The sequence below is a fragment of the Cariama cristata genome, unplaced genomic scaffold (assembly GCF_000690535.1).
Source record: "Cariama cristata isolate BGI_N322 unplaced genomic scaffold, ASM69053v1 scaffold3634, whole genome shotgun sequence".
Lineage (NCBI taxonomy): Eukaryota > Metazoa > Chordata > Aves > Cariamiformes > Cariamidae > Cariama > Cariama cristata.
In genome coordinates, this window is record NW_009611061.1 from 24,682 (window position 1) to 44,416 (window position 19,735).

Here is a 19,735-nt window from a genome sequence, read left to right on the forward strand (position 1 = left end):
ACAGTTCTTGTCTTGACTCTGCTTCGGGTTTCCATCTGAATCATTGCTTTCTGTGTCGACAGGAGAACTGCATCGTGGACCTGATTCTGAGCTAAAGCAGGGGGGAGAAAAGCCTTGAGAATGAAGTACAGATATTTTGGTTGTGTTTTTAAATATCCCCAACAGAAGAAATCACTAGGACCTACTCTTTCTTTACGTAAATATTTTTAACTTCTAGAAAACGTATTCACTTATTTTATACTTTTAGCGCAGCAGCAGTGACGATACCTGAAGTATTCCTGTATTGTAAGACATGAATGCTAACACCAGTTAGAAGCATCAGAAGGCAAAGGGAAGTATGAAGCCCTGATCCAGAATACTCAGACAATATTAAAAAATAAAAGGGGTACCAAGGGGAAGGGAAAGGGAAGAAGAAAAGGTTACAGCCAATGTACTCCATCAAACCGTATTTCATATATTCTTTCATTCAAAAGTTATAAAGAAATTGAAAGAACGTCTCCGTCTCTTACCAACAAAAAGGCTGGAAGTCTGTAAACTTTGCCCATCCTTTCTCCTCCGGCGTGGTGTTCTCCGGGGCAGCTGAATCCCATACACTTGACCCAACATCCATGGCCACACAGGGTGCGGGGGGCTTCGAGTTCACGGGCTCGAACACAGCTGTCCACCCAGACCCTGGAGACGCAGAAGAACGGACTGGAATTCCTACAAGTTTTCAGAATCTTTGGCCATCCCAAAAACATTCCAACGTGATCCCAGAGACATAAAAAGACAGACTATCCATTGGAACTCTTTCAAAATCTACAGGAAGCTGCCTGTCTCACACGTTATAGACAATCAGCTTGAAAACCCCTCTTCTGATAAATATTAATGTCTCCCACAAGAGAGAAGCATCAATTAAGAAAAATGACATTACGGCTTCATTCTCTGAGCCAGTGATTTTCAGCTGAGCTCTAAGTACCTTATTTTCCTTTCAAAAGCTAAGTGGCATGCCTTTCAACCATTTCAATCACTAACTGTTTAATTTTGGCAATTACAGGTAAGGAATTGATATATGGATTAAAATGTTTAAGATCACAGAAGTGATCTTGAGCAAAACTAAGAACATAATTTGGTTTTTGCAGTCCCAGCCTACTCCTTATTCATTAGAACATCCTTCTATTCCTACAAATCACAAATTTTTCATTACCTTTTCTCAATAAAGAGAAAGGATTGCGGAGGTCTGATGTGCAAATTGATTTGCAGGCAACAAAACTGAGAGTAGGAGAGATCCACCAAGCCTACACTCACTCAAGAACTGAACCAAAATTTGAACCAAAGCCTCCAGAAGGGTAACTAAACTGATGCACTCCATCCACAGGCTGCCGCTGTGTTGTTTATACTGGGTCCTCCCAATAAGAACTGAAAATATCCAACACTACCAAATGGGTGTAGAGAGCTGATTATTGGAATAAGTACGCATTATGCTCATAGTTACAATACAAAGACATCACCTAGAAAAAGAAACGTTTTAAACCTGCAAATGCTTGCACGAAACGTGAAATGAATGTTTGGGAAAACATTTCTGTCCCTTCATTTCAGTGGGCTGAATTTGTCCTGCTGACAACACTGCGTGTCTCAGGAATTTAGAGAGCACTATTTGCACTGTGATCTGGGAAAACCTCGTCCCTCTCCAGTCTTCCTCTAGGCACTGTACGGATGGCTTCGCAACATGCAAACCAAAACTAGAAAGACAGTTAGGCAGAAAAGGCAGATACATGCAGTGTGGAGATACTTGGCGAGGGTCTACAGAAAATTTATCATACAATGTAAGGAGTTAATGTCATAATCCTCCACTAATATTTGTTCATTAGTATTAGTACTAGAACAGCTACTACTATTATTGTACTTGTACCCATGTGGTTGCCCTAGCATAACTGAAGCATCACACTGCTATTCTGAAGAAGCTGGGCAGGGCTCAATCTCACTCATATTTCAGAGGCAAAAAATGAAGACTGAAATTCACACTTCCCCTCTGCACAGGCAGAATCATAGAATAGCCATAGAGACCTGGCAATTTGCAAACTGCTACTCCGAAGAGATGTTACAGGTCTCATTTCCAGTGGGATGGTGCTGCTTCAAACTCTTTACCTTCAGAGGAGTCAGAGTCTTTCTGCTCAGAAATACTGTTCTTGTTGTTTGCTGAGGAAGGAGGTGGCTGCTGTTCTGTTTCCTCCTCTTCTTCAGAGTCCACGCTACCATCATGATCTCCGTTCTCAAGATCGCTTTTTGACGAACTCTCTGAGGTTTGAGACGCTCCAAATCTGAATTGCAGAACTCAGAATTAGAAAAAATCCTTACAGCAGCCACTTCATCCCTCACCTGCTTCCTCCCTGCCCCAGGGAGAAAGCACAAATTGTGAGTTGACCAAGCGATGCCAAATGCTTTTCAGGGCTTATTTCCCCAAAAGATGCAAAGCTCAGACAGGCAAAAGCAGACGCTCCTCTAGGTATTTCCACTAAAGTCCTTTAGCGCTTTGTCAAAATGCATCTGCAGGGTTGTAATGGGAAATATGTTGCAGTGACATATTCAGGGCTGGAGATTGATATGAGCAGACAAAACAGGCGCAAACGAGGGAAATACTAGTGTAGTATCAATTCTGGGTAAGAGCAAGACAATCAGTTTTACTGGTGCTGGGCAAATAAAAGTTAAAGTCTTGGCCCTTTTTCCTGTCTCATTTGATCATATTTGCAGACTTAGAATTATGGAAGTAACTTTCTTTAATAACTGACTATATCAAAGGGATGAAAACTCGTAAAGGACTTGCAAGGCCAGATACGCACCACAGGAGGTCACTCATTCTCATGCAAAACATCACTTCTCTTTTTTTAACATCTTGAAAAAGAATCTTCTGTCTACTACCCTCAGTCTTAAGATTCTTTTAACCTCCTCCCCTCCAAATATGAGGAAAGGAGTAAGTTCTAAGTATTTCAAACTAAGGGTGGTTTTCTTAAGTATCTTTGATAACAGATTCAGTAATAAGGTGTTTCCATCATTACTGCATTCCCTCAAACTGGATCTTTGTTTCACATTCAAGACAATCTTTTTGCAGAAGTGTGACATGGAAAGTATTCTGGTTTATGTCACAAAAAGGCCTCACAGCACACAAATGACAAACAGGTAAGCACACACTTAACTGACATGTACAGTTTCACAGGGTTTAGGGAAAAAAAAGTAAATTGATCGTTTGTTTTCACCTTACCGTGTTCTTGATTTAACTTGAGTTGCATAGGTTATCTCCTTCTCTTCCCAGATATCTTCTTCCTCCTCATTATCATCAAACTGTTGGATCCGCTCATTGCAGCAGGCTTCAAAGAGGGAAGCATTGGGCTAAAATAATATTAGAAAGAAATCAAATTCCATTCCTACTTTGGAGACAGAAACAAGAACTTCAATGATGAGCAAGTTCACAGAACAGCATTTGTACACAACTAATACCGGGAAGGTGTCTACATTTATTTCATTTCACATCCCAAGTAGTGCAACAAGCAACGTTCAGCCGTGGAAGAGTACTAACGGCACAGTATGCTCCGAAGCAGCAAGCCCGTGATAGATGAAGACAGACAGAGCAGCATCTCAGCCGACACTGCTCCCAAACCAGGAGGAACTCCTGCACGCTGCTTCCTAGCTCTTCTCTTACACGACACACAGAGGCAGGGCTACAAAGGCACTGCACAAGAGGGCTGGAAACAATTCCCTTAAGAATACACTTGCAGATTGACCAGCCTGGAACTTAAGAAAGCGCTGCCACGTACGCAAACTGTCCCACTTGGACTAAGAACCCGCAGTGCCCTTTCTTTCACTGACTGCATTCTCCTTGACAGACCTGCAGGGAGCTTCTAAGCAAACACAGCCCTGCTTTGGCCAGGGGCTTGGACTAGATGATCTCCAGATGGCCCTTCCAACCATGACCATCCTGTGATTCCATGAAATATGGCAACACTCAACTCATGTGTACACCCACCCCCTTCAAACCATACAACCTTCCATTCTGGAAATGACAGTTTTCAGACACCAGTAAAGTGAGGCATCCATAGAAACACACAAACGGTCTGCCTGTTTGAGCGTTCTGGGATCTCTCACTTAAAAGACTGACTAAGCGGTGACTTCCAGATGGTGCACGGTCCAAACCAACAGCTGCATTAGAATTCCATCACACACAAAAACTGCCTACTCAGGGGAAAAAAACAAGTTAAAATAAGTATATAAATAGCTATACGTGGCTGCAGACGTATGGCAGATTCAAGCTGGCAGATTCAAAAAGAAAACAAATTTTCTGCATCTACAGAGCACTGTCTAAAGCAGCCAGAAGAGAGAAGAAAAACCTCTTTGTAGTACTGTTTAAGTGAAAAAGAAAATATTTTAAGACTAAGGAAACCTAAATCTTAGTATTGACAAAAACAAGGTTCAGTCAAGAGATGAGCCTGGAATCCCCTTTTTTAGCCACTGTCCAGCTTCTTCAATGAGTACTGATTTAGGTCAATAAAACAGAAAAGGCAAGACACAGCATGGCAATATTTAGACCCATAAGAAACCCAGTCCCCTCTACTTGCATTTTTTCCTAGTATGCATATGGAAAGATTATCAAAGTAAAAATAAGGACAACAGATGAATACTGCAGAGAGAAAAACAGAGAGAGAGAGAGAGAGAGAGAGAAATATTTCTTCAATGTAGAGAGTACTACTTCTGAAGATCCTCACCAAAGCTATTAACTGTAGGGAGATCCTCTGAGTGTACATGTAATGCTCCGAGTTCCTTAACTGGACTCAACTATGACGACACCTTTTCATTGACCAAAATACCAGACCAAATCTTTTTTCTTTCAAAATGACAACAGTTGATTCCAGCATAAACTTGCCAGAATCTGTCCTATTAAATAAATATCCCAAAATACCCACTTACACTGTCATCATCTGCATCTATATTGAAGTTTATCTCTGCGATCCTGTCAAAGGGAGCACTGCAAAAAGAAGGAAAAGAAAACTTCAGTGATGGCATGGAGTAGCAGAGCACTTTTGCATCCCCAACACAAGACCAGAGGACAGCTAACCACAGAGACACTTTATATGACCACTTGATGCCTTCTGCGTTTGTTCCCTCAATATCCACTTCTGTATCACATGCAACGGTGTCCTCTCTTTGAGATGAAAGATTCAGATTTTCATTCTCAGGTCTGATTCAATACCTGAATGAACAACCTTTGCCATTATCTTGCTGCTACGGTATTTTGGGGTTTCATGGCAACCACAGCAACGCCTGGCTGTTATTTTGCAACTCCCATGGTACCTCTGGAGCATAAAGGCTATCTTCAGTTTTTTCACTGAGTCTCTCCAGCTGAACCAAATCTTACAGAAAAAAACCAAACTTGTAAGTAATTAAAAAGAGAAGGAGTTGTGCCTAGTTGCTCTGGGATTTCAGTCCTACGTTCACTCAAGAATTCCGCTGGGTTCTTCGGCATGAGACAAGACCCAGAGTTGGGGCTGATTCCTGCACGGTGGGCAGATATCCAGAAAAATCCTGAGGGGACTGCACCTGTACTTTTTAATATGATTACAGTAACTTCGGGGAACTTTAGTGTACTAGTAGCTCAACAACTCCAACGCATTACCGAGATACATTTGCTGCAAAAGTCATTAAATTACCCAATTTCTGATTTCGAGCTCAGAGAATCTGTTGTAAGAACAGCAGAGGGTGCTACTGGTCAAAAACCTCCAACCTCTGACTGCAGTTTGGGTGGATGCAGTATTTTTTCCCCGTATCTATGTATCTCTAAGTTTCGACAGTGTTACTTTCTTTTAAAGACAACTATTCAGTTTGTAAAAAATACTGTCATGCAAATCACCAGGACATTAAAGCATCATTAGTACTTCTTAAAATATTCAAATTTGTTATCTGCAACAGTTCTCAACAGCTAGAAAACAAATGACAGGGAGCAGCGTTCTCACAATATTCAAGACCAGAACAGTTTTATAGTATATTCTTCTTTTCTACTGACAAATACGCAGAAGGCCAGCAGATCTCAGTTACAGAATTTGTTCAGTTTCATGTTCATTTTCAAAACGGACACCAGCTACCTTCAGCACCTCCTCACACAAATTACCTCTTCCCCTCCACCTACACATTCAGAAGTTCAATATTTGCTGCTATCTGATAAGAAGTTAAAAGTGTATTTTATTTTTGAAAAATGTGTAGAACTAAGTAATCCATGTTCAGTTAAACTCTCCTCCTATAGTCCAGAACTTTTTGGCCTTTGTAAAGTTCTGGACATCTACGATGCTCAGAAAAAAAAAAAGGGAAAGTTGGACTCAAATCTTTCTCCATGCTAGAATACAGTTCCCAACTATCTGGCAAACACCCTAATCGAGTTCCTAAGACCCTAAGGATCTTATGACTCTCTACCTTGATTCATGCTTGAAAGCAACCCTGAAGCAGCCAAACTATTTCCACACTGTCATTTCATTTCAGGTATTTCATGAAGCCCAGTACTCGCTAAAAATACGGTCTGAGCAGAACCAGCCAAACAATCCTCAGTAACTCAGACCTGGAGCAGCCAAAGAGCTGGAGCAATGCAGCATGCCCAAAGGTTTCTGGGCTAAAATTTTCCTGCTTCTGCCGGAATTCCAGGACACCAGGGTCCTGCAGTTCTTTGCAGAGCAGACCCAACGCTGGCTGGTGTAGGCGCACCAGCCCTAGGATGGCAGGTACAGCAGGTACCGCCACATACTCTCCCTGTCACTGTGGATGACAAATGATTCCTTTGAGTGAGACGAACATCACCACAACATGAAAGCAAATGGGCAAAACTGACCAGCAGGAAATGCATTGGGTGTCCTTCTGGAGTGCTTTTCTGTCAATAAATGTACACTAAACAGTTACAATTTCTGAACCATTAGGGACAACTTGCTTGTTCCTGTGCAGTTTGTTGTAGGTGAACCAGCTCTGGCAGGGGGGTTGGACCAGCTGATCTCCAGAGGTCCCTTCCAACCCTGACCATTCCGTGACTCTGTGACAAGCGGGATAATTACAGTCCCAGTAATTTCCTTAGGTACAATTTTTAAGGTGAGAAGATGAGCTGCAGTTTTAATTAGATTACTGTAGTAGTTCTACAAAAGCAGGAAAAAATTCCGAACACTGAATTCAGCAAGTCACGTAACATTAAATCCACCTATATATGTCTTTCTTCAACTATTATTTGCTCCTGCCTTATCTATGTTTCCTTTTTCATAAGCAAGAAAATGGTTAAATTCTTTTCTGTGGACTTCATCAGAACACTACTCTTTCTACTCCTACTTTCAATAAGGACTTAATGCCACCGGAGAGTATCTGTATAATTGCCTAGAGTTAGCTCTAATGCTTTGCTTTCTGTGCAATTAAATTTATTGTAGAACATGGTTGGATAATAATTGTGTGTTTTATTGAAATTGTTTCTCGTCAAAATGAAGAAGTACTTTTCCTTGTTTCTACAACAGTCTTTGGAGATGAGGGGTGGACTCCTATAAAAAGAAAAAAAGGTCAGCTGATTTCCAAGCCATTGATCAGTCCTCCGTTTGTTTCAAACCAAAGGTGGTACATAGTGAGCTTCATTTTAAAACCTGAACCAGAGGAAGAAAGATAAGATGCAAAGAGGCTTAAATGCTACATGTAAGTTTTATAAACTTACTTGATATTATCATCCTGGTCTGCAAACTCTTCATCATTAAAGCCAAACTGATCCACAAAGTTGGCTGTCATCTGCTGGATCTGGTACTCGGAGAAGGCCTGAGCAACGGAACCCAAAAAGAGCTATCATCAAGGTGTCCAAATATATTCAATTAAGCTGGTTGAAAACACCTATTCTGAAAAAGCATTAATATCACAGAAAACTGACAAACTTTGAGAAATCATCTACTCCAGCCTCCTTTCTGAAAGTAGGATCAAACAGACTTCTGCAAGTCCTGGAGAGATGCTTCTCTGATCTGCTTTTAACTTCTTCTGAAGAGAGTTACAAAATTTTCCTAGGAAACCATTGTTTGGCTTCATTATCCTATTAGGATGTTGTATTGGGTTTTTTCATTTTTTTGTTTTCCCCTGATGCAATATGGAATTTACCTTGCTGCAACTTAAACCCACCATGGCCATCAAGAAGGTACTTTTCACTTCCTCTAAACCCCTCCGCCTTGCAGGATGAGGCATATGTCTCAATATAATCTTGTCTTCTCTTGACCAAGTTGACCAAATTCTTTCAACTTTTCTTCTTATGTCATGTTCTACACCTCTGATCATTCTCATTACTATTCTCTACATTACCTTTTGCTAAGACAAATCACTTTTGAAGTTCATGGCCTCCAACTGGACATTCACCAAGGAGAATGGAAAAATTACTCCACATGTCTTTGAGACAATACTCCCACATATCCTAATGTTTGGTTTTCCACAGCAGCTTGGATCTTCTATTTTCCAGCTGGCACCCCAGGATAATTGTCCAGATAGGCTTTAGGTCACATTCTTGCCTACTCATCCATGCCTCATTCTCTATTTACGAAAAGGATTGCTTCTGCCTCTACACAGAATGTCACACTTGCGTTGCGTAATTTTTTTTTCAGATCATTTCTCCTATTTGGAGGATAATTCTGAATACTGGTAGGTAGTCCACTCCAGCTACAGCCACTGCAGGTGACATGAAGTACCTGAGTTCCTGTCTGAGGAGTTCTACAGCCTCCTGTCAATATTTCTGTTGACACTTGTCACAATAAAAGACAAAACCTTTTTTTTTTAACAAAGGTTTTTGCTTATGAAAATTTTCCCTTTTTAATACACTTTCGAGGAAAAGAAAGGTATTTGTAATGTCAGAGTAGCCAGTTAGAGTATTTAGACAAAAGAATAACTATATTCAGCTCATTTTTACCCTTCACTAGATTTCAGACTGAGATTGGGTTTTTACTCCCCATAGGTAGCTTCCTACTAAACAGGTTGAAACTTGTATGTTCTGCTAATGCTCTTTATGTTCTTAGTATCAAAAAAGGTTCAAAGAATTTGTCTAAATACTTCATCCTGAAAAGCAGCTTCCATATATTTGATGGAGATTCAGCAGAGTACCTCAGATTTTGAGGATCCTGAGATCTTTGCTAAATGCAAGTGAACCTTAAATTATCTCCGTTTCTTCCTAAGTCAAGGCTTTTTACTGCTCTTACTGTTCCTGCTTACTGCTCTTTACTGCTAATGTTTTAGGATGGCTCTTTCAGTTTTTAATAGAAGTTCGCACAGCCCAAGAGTAAACAGAACAACCCCTCTATCAGCTCCAATTCTACTGCAAATAGGTAATGTACATTATCTTTTTGGCTGGGAACTACAACAACTCAGTGCAGCTGGGCTACAACCTCGGACCACCCACTCCCTAGTGTGGAGAGAACCACGAAAAGAGCAAGAAATATGCAGTGCCTCACAGAAATGCGAGGCCCATCATGTACCTGGGACTTGCATGCAGTCTGAGCCAAATTTACCCCCAACTGGAGTTTAGACTGAAGTAAGTAACTATCCTGGAAAAACATACGAGCTGAATACACTGACTAAGAATAAAATTTAGGAAGCTGCTCTATACTGCGATGGATGAAGGGTGAATCGGAGAAGCAAGCTTCCCAGGAATAGTGAAGAGTACGTTGTCAACTCACCTGCTGGAGAGAAAGCTCATTGGGAAAAGCACTCTCAATGTCTTCATCCTCACTGGAAGAGTGCAGATGGTGAGTGCTCACCTGAAAAAAGCACAAAAAAATAAGCACAAGTGAAAGCTAAGAAAGCTCAGATACTTTTGTTCCACACAGACAGTCAAAGCCCAAACTCCCCAGAAGGCAGCAACTGTCCCAATGAATAACACAGGAACGTGGACTAGAGTTTACCAACATGTATCAGGGCTGCTGCTGCTTGAAGAACTACTATGTTTTCTACAAACACTCAGTCCCTGTAAACCTACTTCATAAAAACAAGCAAAAGTAGAAAACCAAAATCAGCAATGTAACTTTTTTTAGTTAAAGAAAGTCCAGAAGATAGCAGGTCTATCTGAAATTTGCACAATGTCAGTGTTCTCACCAAATCCACTGTATTCCTCCTGTTTGTTTCCGTCAGCGTCTCTTCTACAAAACTCTCCCATCTCCCTCTACAATCTTCGGGTAGCTCTGTAATAAAAAGGTCACCATAAAGATTACCACAAATCAATAAGAAGGGATCAAAGGCAGTCATCTAGCCCCAGTGGTCACCTGGAAGTTTTTGAGCAGACACATACACCTGCACACGAGCTGAGCAATGCATGCATTATGTAAGCACTCTCCCAACTAGATTATATTTTACTTGTGAATGTCTAAAAATGGTAAATTCTGCAGAGAAAGGACATTTTTCATTAGGCCAACCAGTAAGACATTACCAGGCTTAACAATCTTAACTCGCTTGTGGAATTACAGTGGGTGGAAGATACAAAACTTCTACTACAACTTTCTGAAAACTGGCATACATGCAACTTAAGTTCTACTTTTTTCTTTCATGGTGATTGTGGTGCGTTGACCCTAGCCAGCAACTAAGCACCCACCCAGCTGCTCGCTCACTCCACCCAACAGCAGGATGGGGAAGAGAATTGGAACACCACAAGTGAGAAAAACTCACAGGTTGAGATAAAGAAACTTTAATAAGTGAAGAAAAGAGGGAAAAAAGCCCAAACCAAGTGATGCAAAGGCACTCACTCACCACCTCCCACCAGCAGACAGATGCTCAGCTGGCCTCTGAGCAGGAGCTATCTCGGAAATACTGTCCCCCTGGTGACTACTGCTGAGTACATGGCATGGATACCCCTTCGGGCAACCCAGGTCAGTTGTGCCGGCTCTGTGCCCTCCCAGTCTCTTGTCCACCCCCTGTCTACTTGGGGGGGGGGGGACAGAGCAGACAAAAGAGAAAGCCTTGGCGCTGTGCAAGCGCTGCTCAGCAAAAGCTAAAGCAGTGGTGTGTTACCAACACCATGCTAGTCACAAATCCAAAACGCAGCACCACACGGATGCTATGAATAAAGTTATCATCATCCCAGCCAGACCCAGCACAGTAAGTCAACAGAGGGAAATAGCAGGCTTGTGAAACTTTCAGTCTTTACTAAAATGTTTATAACTTCTTAATTTCCATGTAGATATGACAACACACCAAGTTACTAAATTAACATTTGATATGTTCATTAGAAGCCAATAATGGAAACTCAAGTCATATTTGTGCTCATTGTTTCCCTTAAGAGATGCAGATGGAAAATCTTATTTCCTCTGACACAAAAATGTCAGATAGAACTAGTTCTCAAAATAAAGTCCAATGAAGATACAATGGACAAAGCCTGGCAACGCAAATATCTCCAGCAAAGCGGAGATGTAGGGCCTCTGTGATCATTTACTCTCGTGTCTCTCTTTCGCTCAGACAGGTACAAGAATAAGGAAGTACAGAAACACGACTTACAAACACCACCCTAGGCTGCTGTAAATAAGCACCATAAATGTATACATAAATCCAGAAGAAAAGAAGCATTCTTTAGAACAAAAGGGATACCTTCAGTCTCTGGTTGCAAAAAGAAAGCTGCAACAATTTCAATGTAATGGTATGAAAGCAAAGACCAACCAGATTTGGTCTAGACTTTATTTTTAAAGTTATGGGAAACTGTGATATTTAACTGGAAATTATTTTCATTATAAAAGGGATCCTGACAAAATACAGGCAATAGAAGTCTTTCAGAAGGCCTGCAAGGGTTATTTAATCAGGGGGGAGAAATGGAGAATGGAGCATGTACCTTTAATGAACTCACTAATTTGGGTCTGCATGGGGCCCTTCTCCATGTTCTGTACTACGGCGTTGGCTATCCGGGTGAGGTGGCCCATATTGCCTCGCCTCATTCCACCTTCTGCCCTGAAAAGAGAAAACAGCCAGTAGCAACATAGCCAGGCACCAGGACTCCACAGCCAGAACCCCCTTTCACCACCCAGCCAGGCTACGAGCTCCCCGCCGTCGCAGCAGCCTGGCAGACGTACGCCTCGCTGCAAGCCCGGTCAGCACAGCAGATGCAGCAGAGCAGCAGCAGGGAGGGCGCAGGATGGGTCTACCCAGAACAAACGAACCTCTCTGCGTTTTTTCATGTATTGAAAGAGATCACCCACCCAGTTCAGAATACACTAGGTAAAATTTAAGCCAGTTACAAAGAGGAAGCTAATCGAGTACACTGAAAGACTGTTGCAGAAATAAACAATCTGATTATAGTTTCCACTAAAGAACACTCACAGGCATAAGAATTTACATTGCTACTACTTAAAAAGCTTTTGAGTTTTACTTGCAATTCAAGTATTGAGCAGATGAATTCAAGAGAACAAAGACACTAATCTACAACCATTAGATTTCCCCCTCACAAAAGAAAAAAAAAAAAGCAGCTAACACTAAGTCCAACAAATCTGTAAGTCTCTTCTCTTTGAACCTTCATTGGTTCTCCTTCACTGGAGAGCAAAGAAGCAATCTAAAAATCAGGGGATGAAGAGCCTGAAATAATTCTGCTTTCCACAGTATCCAAAGAAGGACTGATGAAATTTGAGAAGAAAAACGCAAATCCTAGTGGCAAGCTTCCTGGTAAGAAATTTCACAGCACCACGTTGAGAAACAGCATTTCTGCCTTTAAACTAGCAGGTGCTGAAAAGAAGCCCAGACAAAACTCTTACAAACAATGCTATTATTCATGGTAACATTATGCACATGAAAGTATCCCAAATCCTGAAGTCAAATTCAGAAATTACTATTTCTTGATGTAGCACAAAGAGCACACAAGGCTGACCCAAGCCACCACAAATAAAATTGGTGGGTCAGAAGCAAACTAAACAAAAATAAACCTCTTACAACCAGGATGATAAGAAGTTTCCAGCTCATGTTACGAAGCCTCCAGCTGTAAAACCAAGGTTTCTTTCCTAGATGCTAACAGAGCCAAGGCATAATAAAGACTTTGGCTTTCCCTTGGGAGAGAGAAGACACGAAATCCATCAGTCACTTTTGAGGTGGCAAGTTGTGCTCATGTCAATTCTTCTCTGCCCTTGCTCGGGGGATTTGTGTGCAGCAGCGTAAGCGGAGAGGTCCAACACAGCAAAGCCATCAGACCGTATCAGCTCTCCTGACCACATGCAGTTACAGCTACATTTTAAGCTTTTTTTTTTTTTTTTTAATGACCTCCACATCCCTTGAAAAGTGTAATCATCATCTCCTGAATCTCTAAAAAGGGTAAGTTGATACTGAAATTCTCTCAGGCTTTCCCCTAATGTTAGAGCTGAACATAGGCAGGTGAAGACTAGAGGGTTTGGGGAAAAAAAATAATCCTGTCCTACCCCTCCACATGTTCCTGTACCAAAACACCGAGTACCAAGCCAGTATAAACGAGATCTGTAAAAGTCCTATAGTAAGGACAGCACCCGCACCCCAAATTCAGGGTTTAGAACTATTCAAATAAAACGAACACCTGGAAACAAGTTCCCAATGCTAAGCTACAGCCTTTTGCATACAGGCTCACGGCAATTTCTTTCGCACCTCAAACCGAGAGAGCAAACAGCCCCAGCCGTACCCACGGCACTGCCAAGCGCCTGGGCTTCACCAGCCCCGCTGCGGGCCCAGAGCCCCCCTGGCACCACCGCCCCCACGTCTGCATGAGGGCAGCTGGGGACCCACAGGGAACACCAGCACGGCAGGAGGGCCCTGCCACGAGCTGCGCGAGGGCTCGGGGGGACAAAACTCGTGGGTGGATGGGGTGAAGGGACACGGCACTGCCCTGTGGCTCTCTATAAAAACGTACACTTTGCAGCAAACTTGCAAAGATCAGCTTTCTCAAAAATGTAACGTGCATGGTGATAAAAGCAGTGTACGGCACTATTGTATCTGTCTTCTGTGGCTGTATACCATGGGAGGGCTGCCTTCAGCTCTGGGGTCCTCAGCACAAGAAGGGACATGGACCCGTTGGAGCGAGTCCAGAGGAGGCCACGGAGATGATCCGAGGGCTGGAGCCCCTCTGCTGTGAGGACAGGCTGAGAGAGCCAGGGCTGTTCAGCCTGGAGACGAGAAGGCTCCGGGCAGACCTTAGAGCAGCCGTCCAGTACCTAAAGGGGCCGACAAGAAAGCTGGGGAGGGACTTCTGACAAGGGCAGGGAGTGATAGGACAGGGGGCGATGGCTTTAAACTGGAAGAGGGAAGGTTTAGATGAGATATTAGGAAGAAATTCTTCCCGGTGGGGGTGGTGAGGCAGTGGCAGAGGTTGCCCAGAGCAGCTGTGGATGCCCCATCCCTGGAAGTGTTCAAGGCCAGGTTGGATGGGGCTGGGAGCAACCTGGTCTGGTGGGAGGTGTCCCTGCCCATGGCAGGGGGTTGGAATGAGATGGGCTTTAAGGTCCCTTCCAATCAAACCGTTCTGGGATTCTATGATGACCTATACAACATTTTTTCTGAGTTGAGCAGTCCTTATCACACTGCTGGAATGCAGACAGCAAACATGCAGAATTAACTTTTATTTCAATACCTTCAAATACTTTTTATCAACCATGCCACAGTTGGTGGTTACTACATTTACATGAATAGGAAGGCAAATAAAGATGTGCTACAGTAAACTGATGTTTCCTATAAACTCACATTGATTACCAAACTGACTTTATTTTAAATTCTCATTACCTAGGCAGATCAAATGGATTGCTGTAAAAGAATTATGCAGGTTACCTAGAAGTTAAATTCCAGTAGTTACAATGTCCTTCATCAAGAACATACGGAATAACTAAAACTTAGATAACCCAAGGAGAAATTCTGTGTTCCAATAGGAAAATACATTGCCACCATTCTTGGTGATGATTTTTAAGAATCTCTGACCCTGGGGCTCCCAGTGCTTGATTCCACCTCCACACTGAGAGCACACAATAATCTTGATATAAACTCAAACTTCTTAAAGCACACCATCTGAGATACCTCTCGTTAACTCAGTATTTTTTTCTTACCATTAAAATTCTTTCCAGTGTGGTGACTGGAACTGTTTGGCATGAAATATGTATAAGCTCTAGTTCCTATCTAATTTAATTAGGAAAACTCTTAAGCGGCAACCACAGATATTTTTGTTACCTACAGAATTCTGCACAGTGACAGGTGTGCAACGAAACTATCAGCAAAATTTGTTATCAACAGCCCAAGGGGTTGCAAGAGTGAAAAAAACCAAACCAATCAACCAACCAAAAAAACCAACACCAAACCAAAACAAACAAACAAAAAATCAAACCAAAACCCAACCCACCAATTATGGCCTGACAGTAAGCCTAAAATAATTACAGCGGCACTACAAAGCACTTTGAAGCCATAAAGAGCCCAAAATAGTGAGGGAGGATCAAAACATTTAGACGGACAAAGAAACAGAAGCTTAGATAATATTTTCACTTTAAGATGTTTTAGGGTTTTTCAGATTATTTAGTTCTCATAATCATTACAACCAGCATGAAATTCAAGTGTTTTATAAAGTTAGAATACTAAATGCAGGGCTAATTTGGGGCAAAAATACTTGCCCACCTCAGCTTCCACACAGTTGGCTCACTCTAGGGAGACTATAATTAGGCATTTGAGAAAAAAAAGTTAATATGCTACGTAATTTCCTGAGAAAGCAAGAAAGATGCATATTGTGTGTTTGCATTGAGATGTTATAAACATTTTTTTTTAAAAAAATCATGCTTTCAAATTATATGCCTATTTGGTGAATTTGTTTTTTAACATGCAAATAATCCTAATTCCAAATCACAATCAAAATCCAAATCATTTTTGACATCATTAAATTGTAAATTATCCAAATAATTGAAAGAACATTTCAAGGCAATATTCTAAACCTGCAGCCCTAGAACGAAGGCCTTCTGAACCTGAAATCCCTTACTGTATTTTGTCATTGGCTTCCCAGGCATCCAATATCCTTTGCACTAGGCAGCATTTCTGGAACAGCTAGAGGGGAAAAAAAAAAAAAAAGAGATAGGAAGAACATTTCAGAAGTTTGCCAAAGTAAGACTCATGCCTTAGGAAGTCTGTACTGAACTACAGTTACTTTTGTTCATTCCTTCACTCCTACTGAACAAGGACTTAAAAGTTCAGCACTTATCTTTCCCAAGAACTCAAGTTTCTTCTCAATTTTTTTTCTCAGAGGATCCAGGGAAAACAGCAATACCTATAAACATCTTCTGCCTGCTTTGGGGCTTCACATCAGCAGTAACGAAGAACACATTGTTGTCATTTCACAAACACAACAAAAAGTTTTCATCATTAGGGCCACCATGCAGAAGCTAAAATGTGGTTAGCTAGCTGTAGCTACTGGGGTTTTTTTATCCAAAGTTTATAAGCATCTTTACTAAAAAAAATTTAAAAAAACATGGATTCACAAGCCCATTAAATGAGACAGGTGGTACGTTTATTTTGTAACTGGATGCTAAAAACAACAGTACAAAACCAAATACGCTTCCATCCAGAACTGACAGAACCAAGTTGTATGTAGACACTTCTAAATAAACTCCATGCTCTTCAACAGTTTATCATGCTGTTTTCTTGTTAATGCATATGCAGACTGAATCAATCAGTCTAAAATTCTCAGGTGACATGAGCAGACTTACATGAGTAACCATGATATTCTCGGTATTGTTTGCTGGAGTCTCTAAGTTCTCGGCGGCCACGTTTCCATTCAGCACCTCTTCTTTGCTTTCTAGGTCGTTAGTAGTAGTTTTTCCCTCTTGCACAGAATGTGAGAGAATAGCTGCTATGGACAATTCCACTTGGAAATGCAAAAAGTTATTCCATGTGTATTTAAAAAATAAGTCCTGAAAAAAATGAGAAACAAAATAATTCACTCTAGATACCTCTTCCCATTCTTAACAATCGAATGACATTAGAACATTGCCCAACTAATTGTTTAACCAACAATTCCACTGAAACAATTCTACTTGTATGCCTCAGTATCCACTCAGGAGTTGAACGTGCTCTGTTGCTCTGCTGTAATGTGTACTTTCCAATAAACTGAGCACATTGGAGATACTCTCGTACACAGCTAGGGCTCACAGCACAGACATGTTGAAAAAAAAGTTATCTATCCTGTGGCTGAATTAATCGTAAGAAAAATATTAACTAAATAATTTCTAAGTAAAAAATTACTTTCTAAAGACTGCCCAGGTTATATTGGCAGTTTTCAGAACACGTCCCCGTTTACAGCTAGAGGAAAAGATCAGCTCTCAGTATTACGAGAGCTGACATACACAACATACCCAAGCTTTCTCAACAACCAGACTATTTTGCACACACACTACTAAGCTAAGCTAACAACACATTTGAAGCATGAGGTTCAGTTCAAAATAGTAAGCAACTGTATTTGTATTACAAAAGCTATTCTGAGGATGCATGTTCCTGCTTTCAACAGATTAGAAAAATAATTAGACACTGGCACACATGAAACAAACTACCTGGCACTGAACAGATGAAAGGGAAAGCAAAAACGTTCCCAGTTTAAAGTTACTCCCCCTCTCCCCCTTCACAGTGTCACACTGTATTACTCACAAGTAATAAATTCATGGTACTGAGTCTGCATAGTTCCTGATTAATACTGGGAGTGTTTGTGTGAAGCAGAGCAGCTATTAGACGAGATCCATGAAGACGAGCATTCCCCAGTGGCTCCTCCAAGACACCAATTGTAGTTAGGATTGCTGTTTTCTACCAGAGAAATAGATAATGAGGACCTCAACGACGACCAACATTTCCTCAAGTGTGCACGCACCATGATTTGACTCAACATAACCAGTTCATTTCATAAATACTCCCTGTAGGTAAATCTAAACCATCTTCCCACACCCAGAGGACAGTGTCGTGCGACTACTGTGAGACTTTCACTTCCAAAACCGAAGATTAAAATCAAAATACCCACTAACTAAAAGTTCCTTTCTCTTCACCCCTTAACCATCTTTACACGAGCCACCAGTCCCAACGTATCTCTACTTCTCGGTTTTACTCAAACACAATGGTTTTCGAAATTCCTACTGCCCAGTCCCTAAGCACCTGATTGGTAAACTTTAAGCGTGAATTTTTCTTCAAATAACGTTTGCCTGTTCCAGCATATGGTGTTTTCAGAAAATATCCAGAAAGCCTGCGTATAAGGGAAGGGAACCCCTGAAATGCAGGTCAGGAGCCGTTTGCTCCCGCGAAAGGCTGCAATGCCCTACCTTGGGAGGGTTGAGCAGCAGCTGGTGGAAATCCTTTAGCCTTGGTTCAATACCATGTAAGATGCTGCTATTGACAGTGTAAGACCTTTCAAATCCCTGAGTGTATGAGTCCATCAGTCCTTCCACTCTGTAAAGCAGAAACACACAACAGTTAAGATTTGACAAAATCTTGAAATGGCCTCCAGTCACACTGTCCATGTTGGTCATTTTCTCTTGAAAATGAACTATGAATATGAAAAATAATAACTTCCAGCTACTGAATAAACTTACATAACTGCATTATATTAATATATCATTTACAAGATCCTATTGACATAATCAAAACTGTGACTGAGATGAGTGAGAAGACAGACCATAAGCTGTCTGCGGAGCTGACAAAGTACTGAAGTGCTTCCTGGTTTTCAAAACTTCCCAAACATTTGGAAAGTAAATTACATCAGCAAGAGTTAACTATAAACATCTGTTAAAAACTGTAAACCTTCTACACTTGTTCAAAAAGACATACATAAATATACTAACCAATGAAAACCTTGAGCAGGCACATAGCTGTGCTCCTACTCATACCTCTTTATTGGCAAGCAGTAAATTACAACTATTCCCAGCCCCTTCCAACAGTAGAGTCTCACACTGGAATAAAAACCGCTTTCATTTCAGTAATGAAATGTAATTCCAGCAAGGCAGGAATGGGCTAGATAAGAACCCCTAAGCCTCCGACTCATAAATCTTCAGAGATCCTGGGCACAAGACACAGCAGAATGAGTACCTCAACTTTTCAGTTTTAACTCTGCACATGACTTTCTGACTAGCAACTTGTTTGCCCAGTGCCACCTTCTGTCCTTCTCTCCAGTACCTCTTCCTAAGCTTCCATTATCTCCTTCACTCTTCCTTATTGTCTCCTTTTTTAAAAAACTGAGATTTTCAATGTCTCACTTCCTCCCCAGAACTCTCTTTTGCCTCTTCTCTCCTCTATCTCCATAAAAAGAAATAAAAGGGGGATATAATTTTAAAAAACAAAAGGAAAACCATACAGCTATAGATATATATGCACACACCATCACACAGACTATGCACGCTGTATTGTTTCCTCGCCCACTCGGCGCACATTGTGCTGCAAGCTCCCTGACATTACAGACAAGACTTTGCTATACACGTGCAAGAGAACTGCAAGAGCCCAGAGAAGGGCCCAGTTGCCAACCGGTACAACTACTATGAGGTACAGATACAGCATCAAAAAACCCAAACAGCTCTTCTTGTACTCATTTCTAGACAGCACTTCACACTAGGCCAAAAAGTTTCCTTTTTTGCCTAAGTCCAACTAGACTGGAGTTCTTAAAATTGTTCTGGCTGGAGAAGCAAGTGCTAACTTACCCAGAGCGCCTTGTTTCCAGCAATGTCAGAAGAACTTGTGTTCCATTCACTATGCAATTTTCAGTCTGTTCTCCATCAAACATATTCTTCAGGAGTTGCTCCACGCA

At 41.4% G+C, this 19,735-nt stretch overlaps 1 protein-coding gene across 1 annotated transcript in view; it reads right to left on the reverse strand.

Moving 5' to 3' along the window:
• PPP6R2 (protein phosphatase 6, regulatory subunit 2) overlaps positions 1-19,735 on the reverse strand; it is a 55,477-nt gene that overhangs the window by 13,845 nt on the left and 21,897 nt on the right. Inside the window, exons 6-19 of the mRNA XM_009698084.1 lie at positions 19,629-19,735; positions 18,261-18,387; positions 17,602-17,754; positions 16,668-16,871; positions 15,944-16,008; positions 11,819-11,934; positions 10,099-10,184; positions 9,684-9,764; positions 7,697-7,794; positions 4,939-4,996; positions 3,239-3,366; positions 2,128-2,300; positions 510-672; positions 3-91 (exon numbers count right to left, since the gene is read on the reverse strand). The exon at positions 19,629-19,735 is cut by the window's right edge and continues 28 nt beyond it. Of these exons, the coding sequence (XP_009696386.1) occupies positions 3-91; positions 510-672; positions 2,128-2,300; positions 3,239-3,366; positions 4,939-4,996; positions 7,697-7,794; positions 9,684-9,764; positions 10,099-10,184; positions 11,819-11,934; positions 15,944-16,008; positions 16,668-16,871; positions 17,602-17,754; positions 18,261-18,387; positions 19,629-19,735 (1,648 nt within the window). The remainder of the gene's footprint in view (positions 1-2; positions 92-509; positions 673-2,127; positions 2,301-3,238; positions 3,367-4,938; positions 4,997-7,696; positions 7,795-9,683; positions 9,765-10,098; positions 10,185-11,818; positions 11,935-15,943; positions 16,009-16,667; positions 16,872-17,601; positions 17,755-18,260; positions 18,388-19,628) is intronic.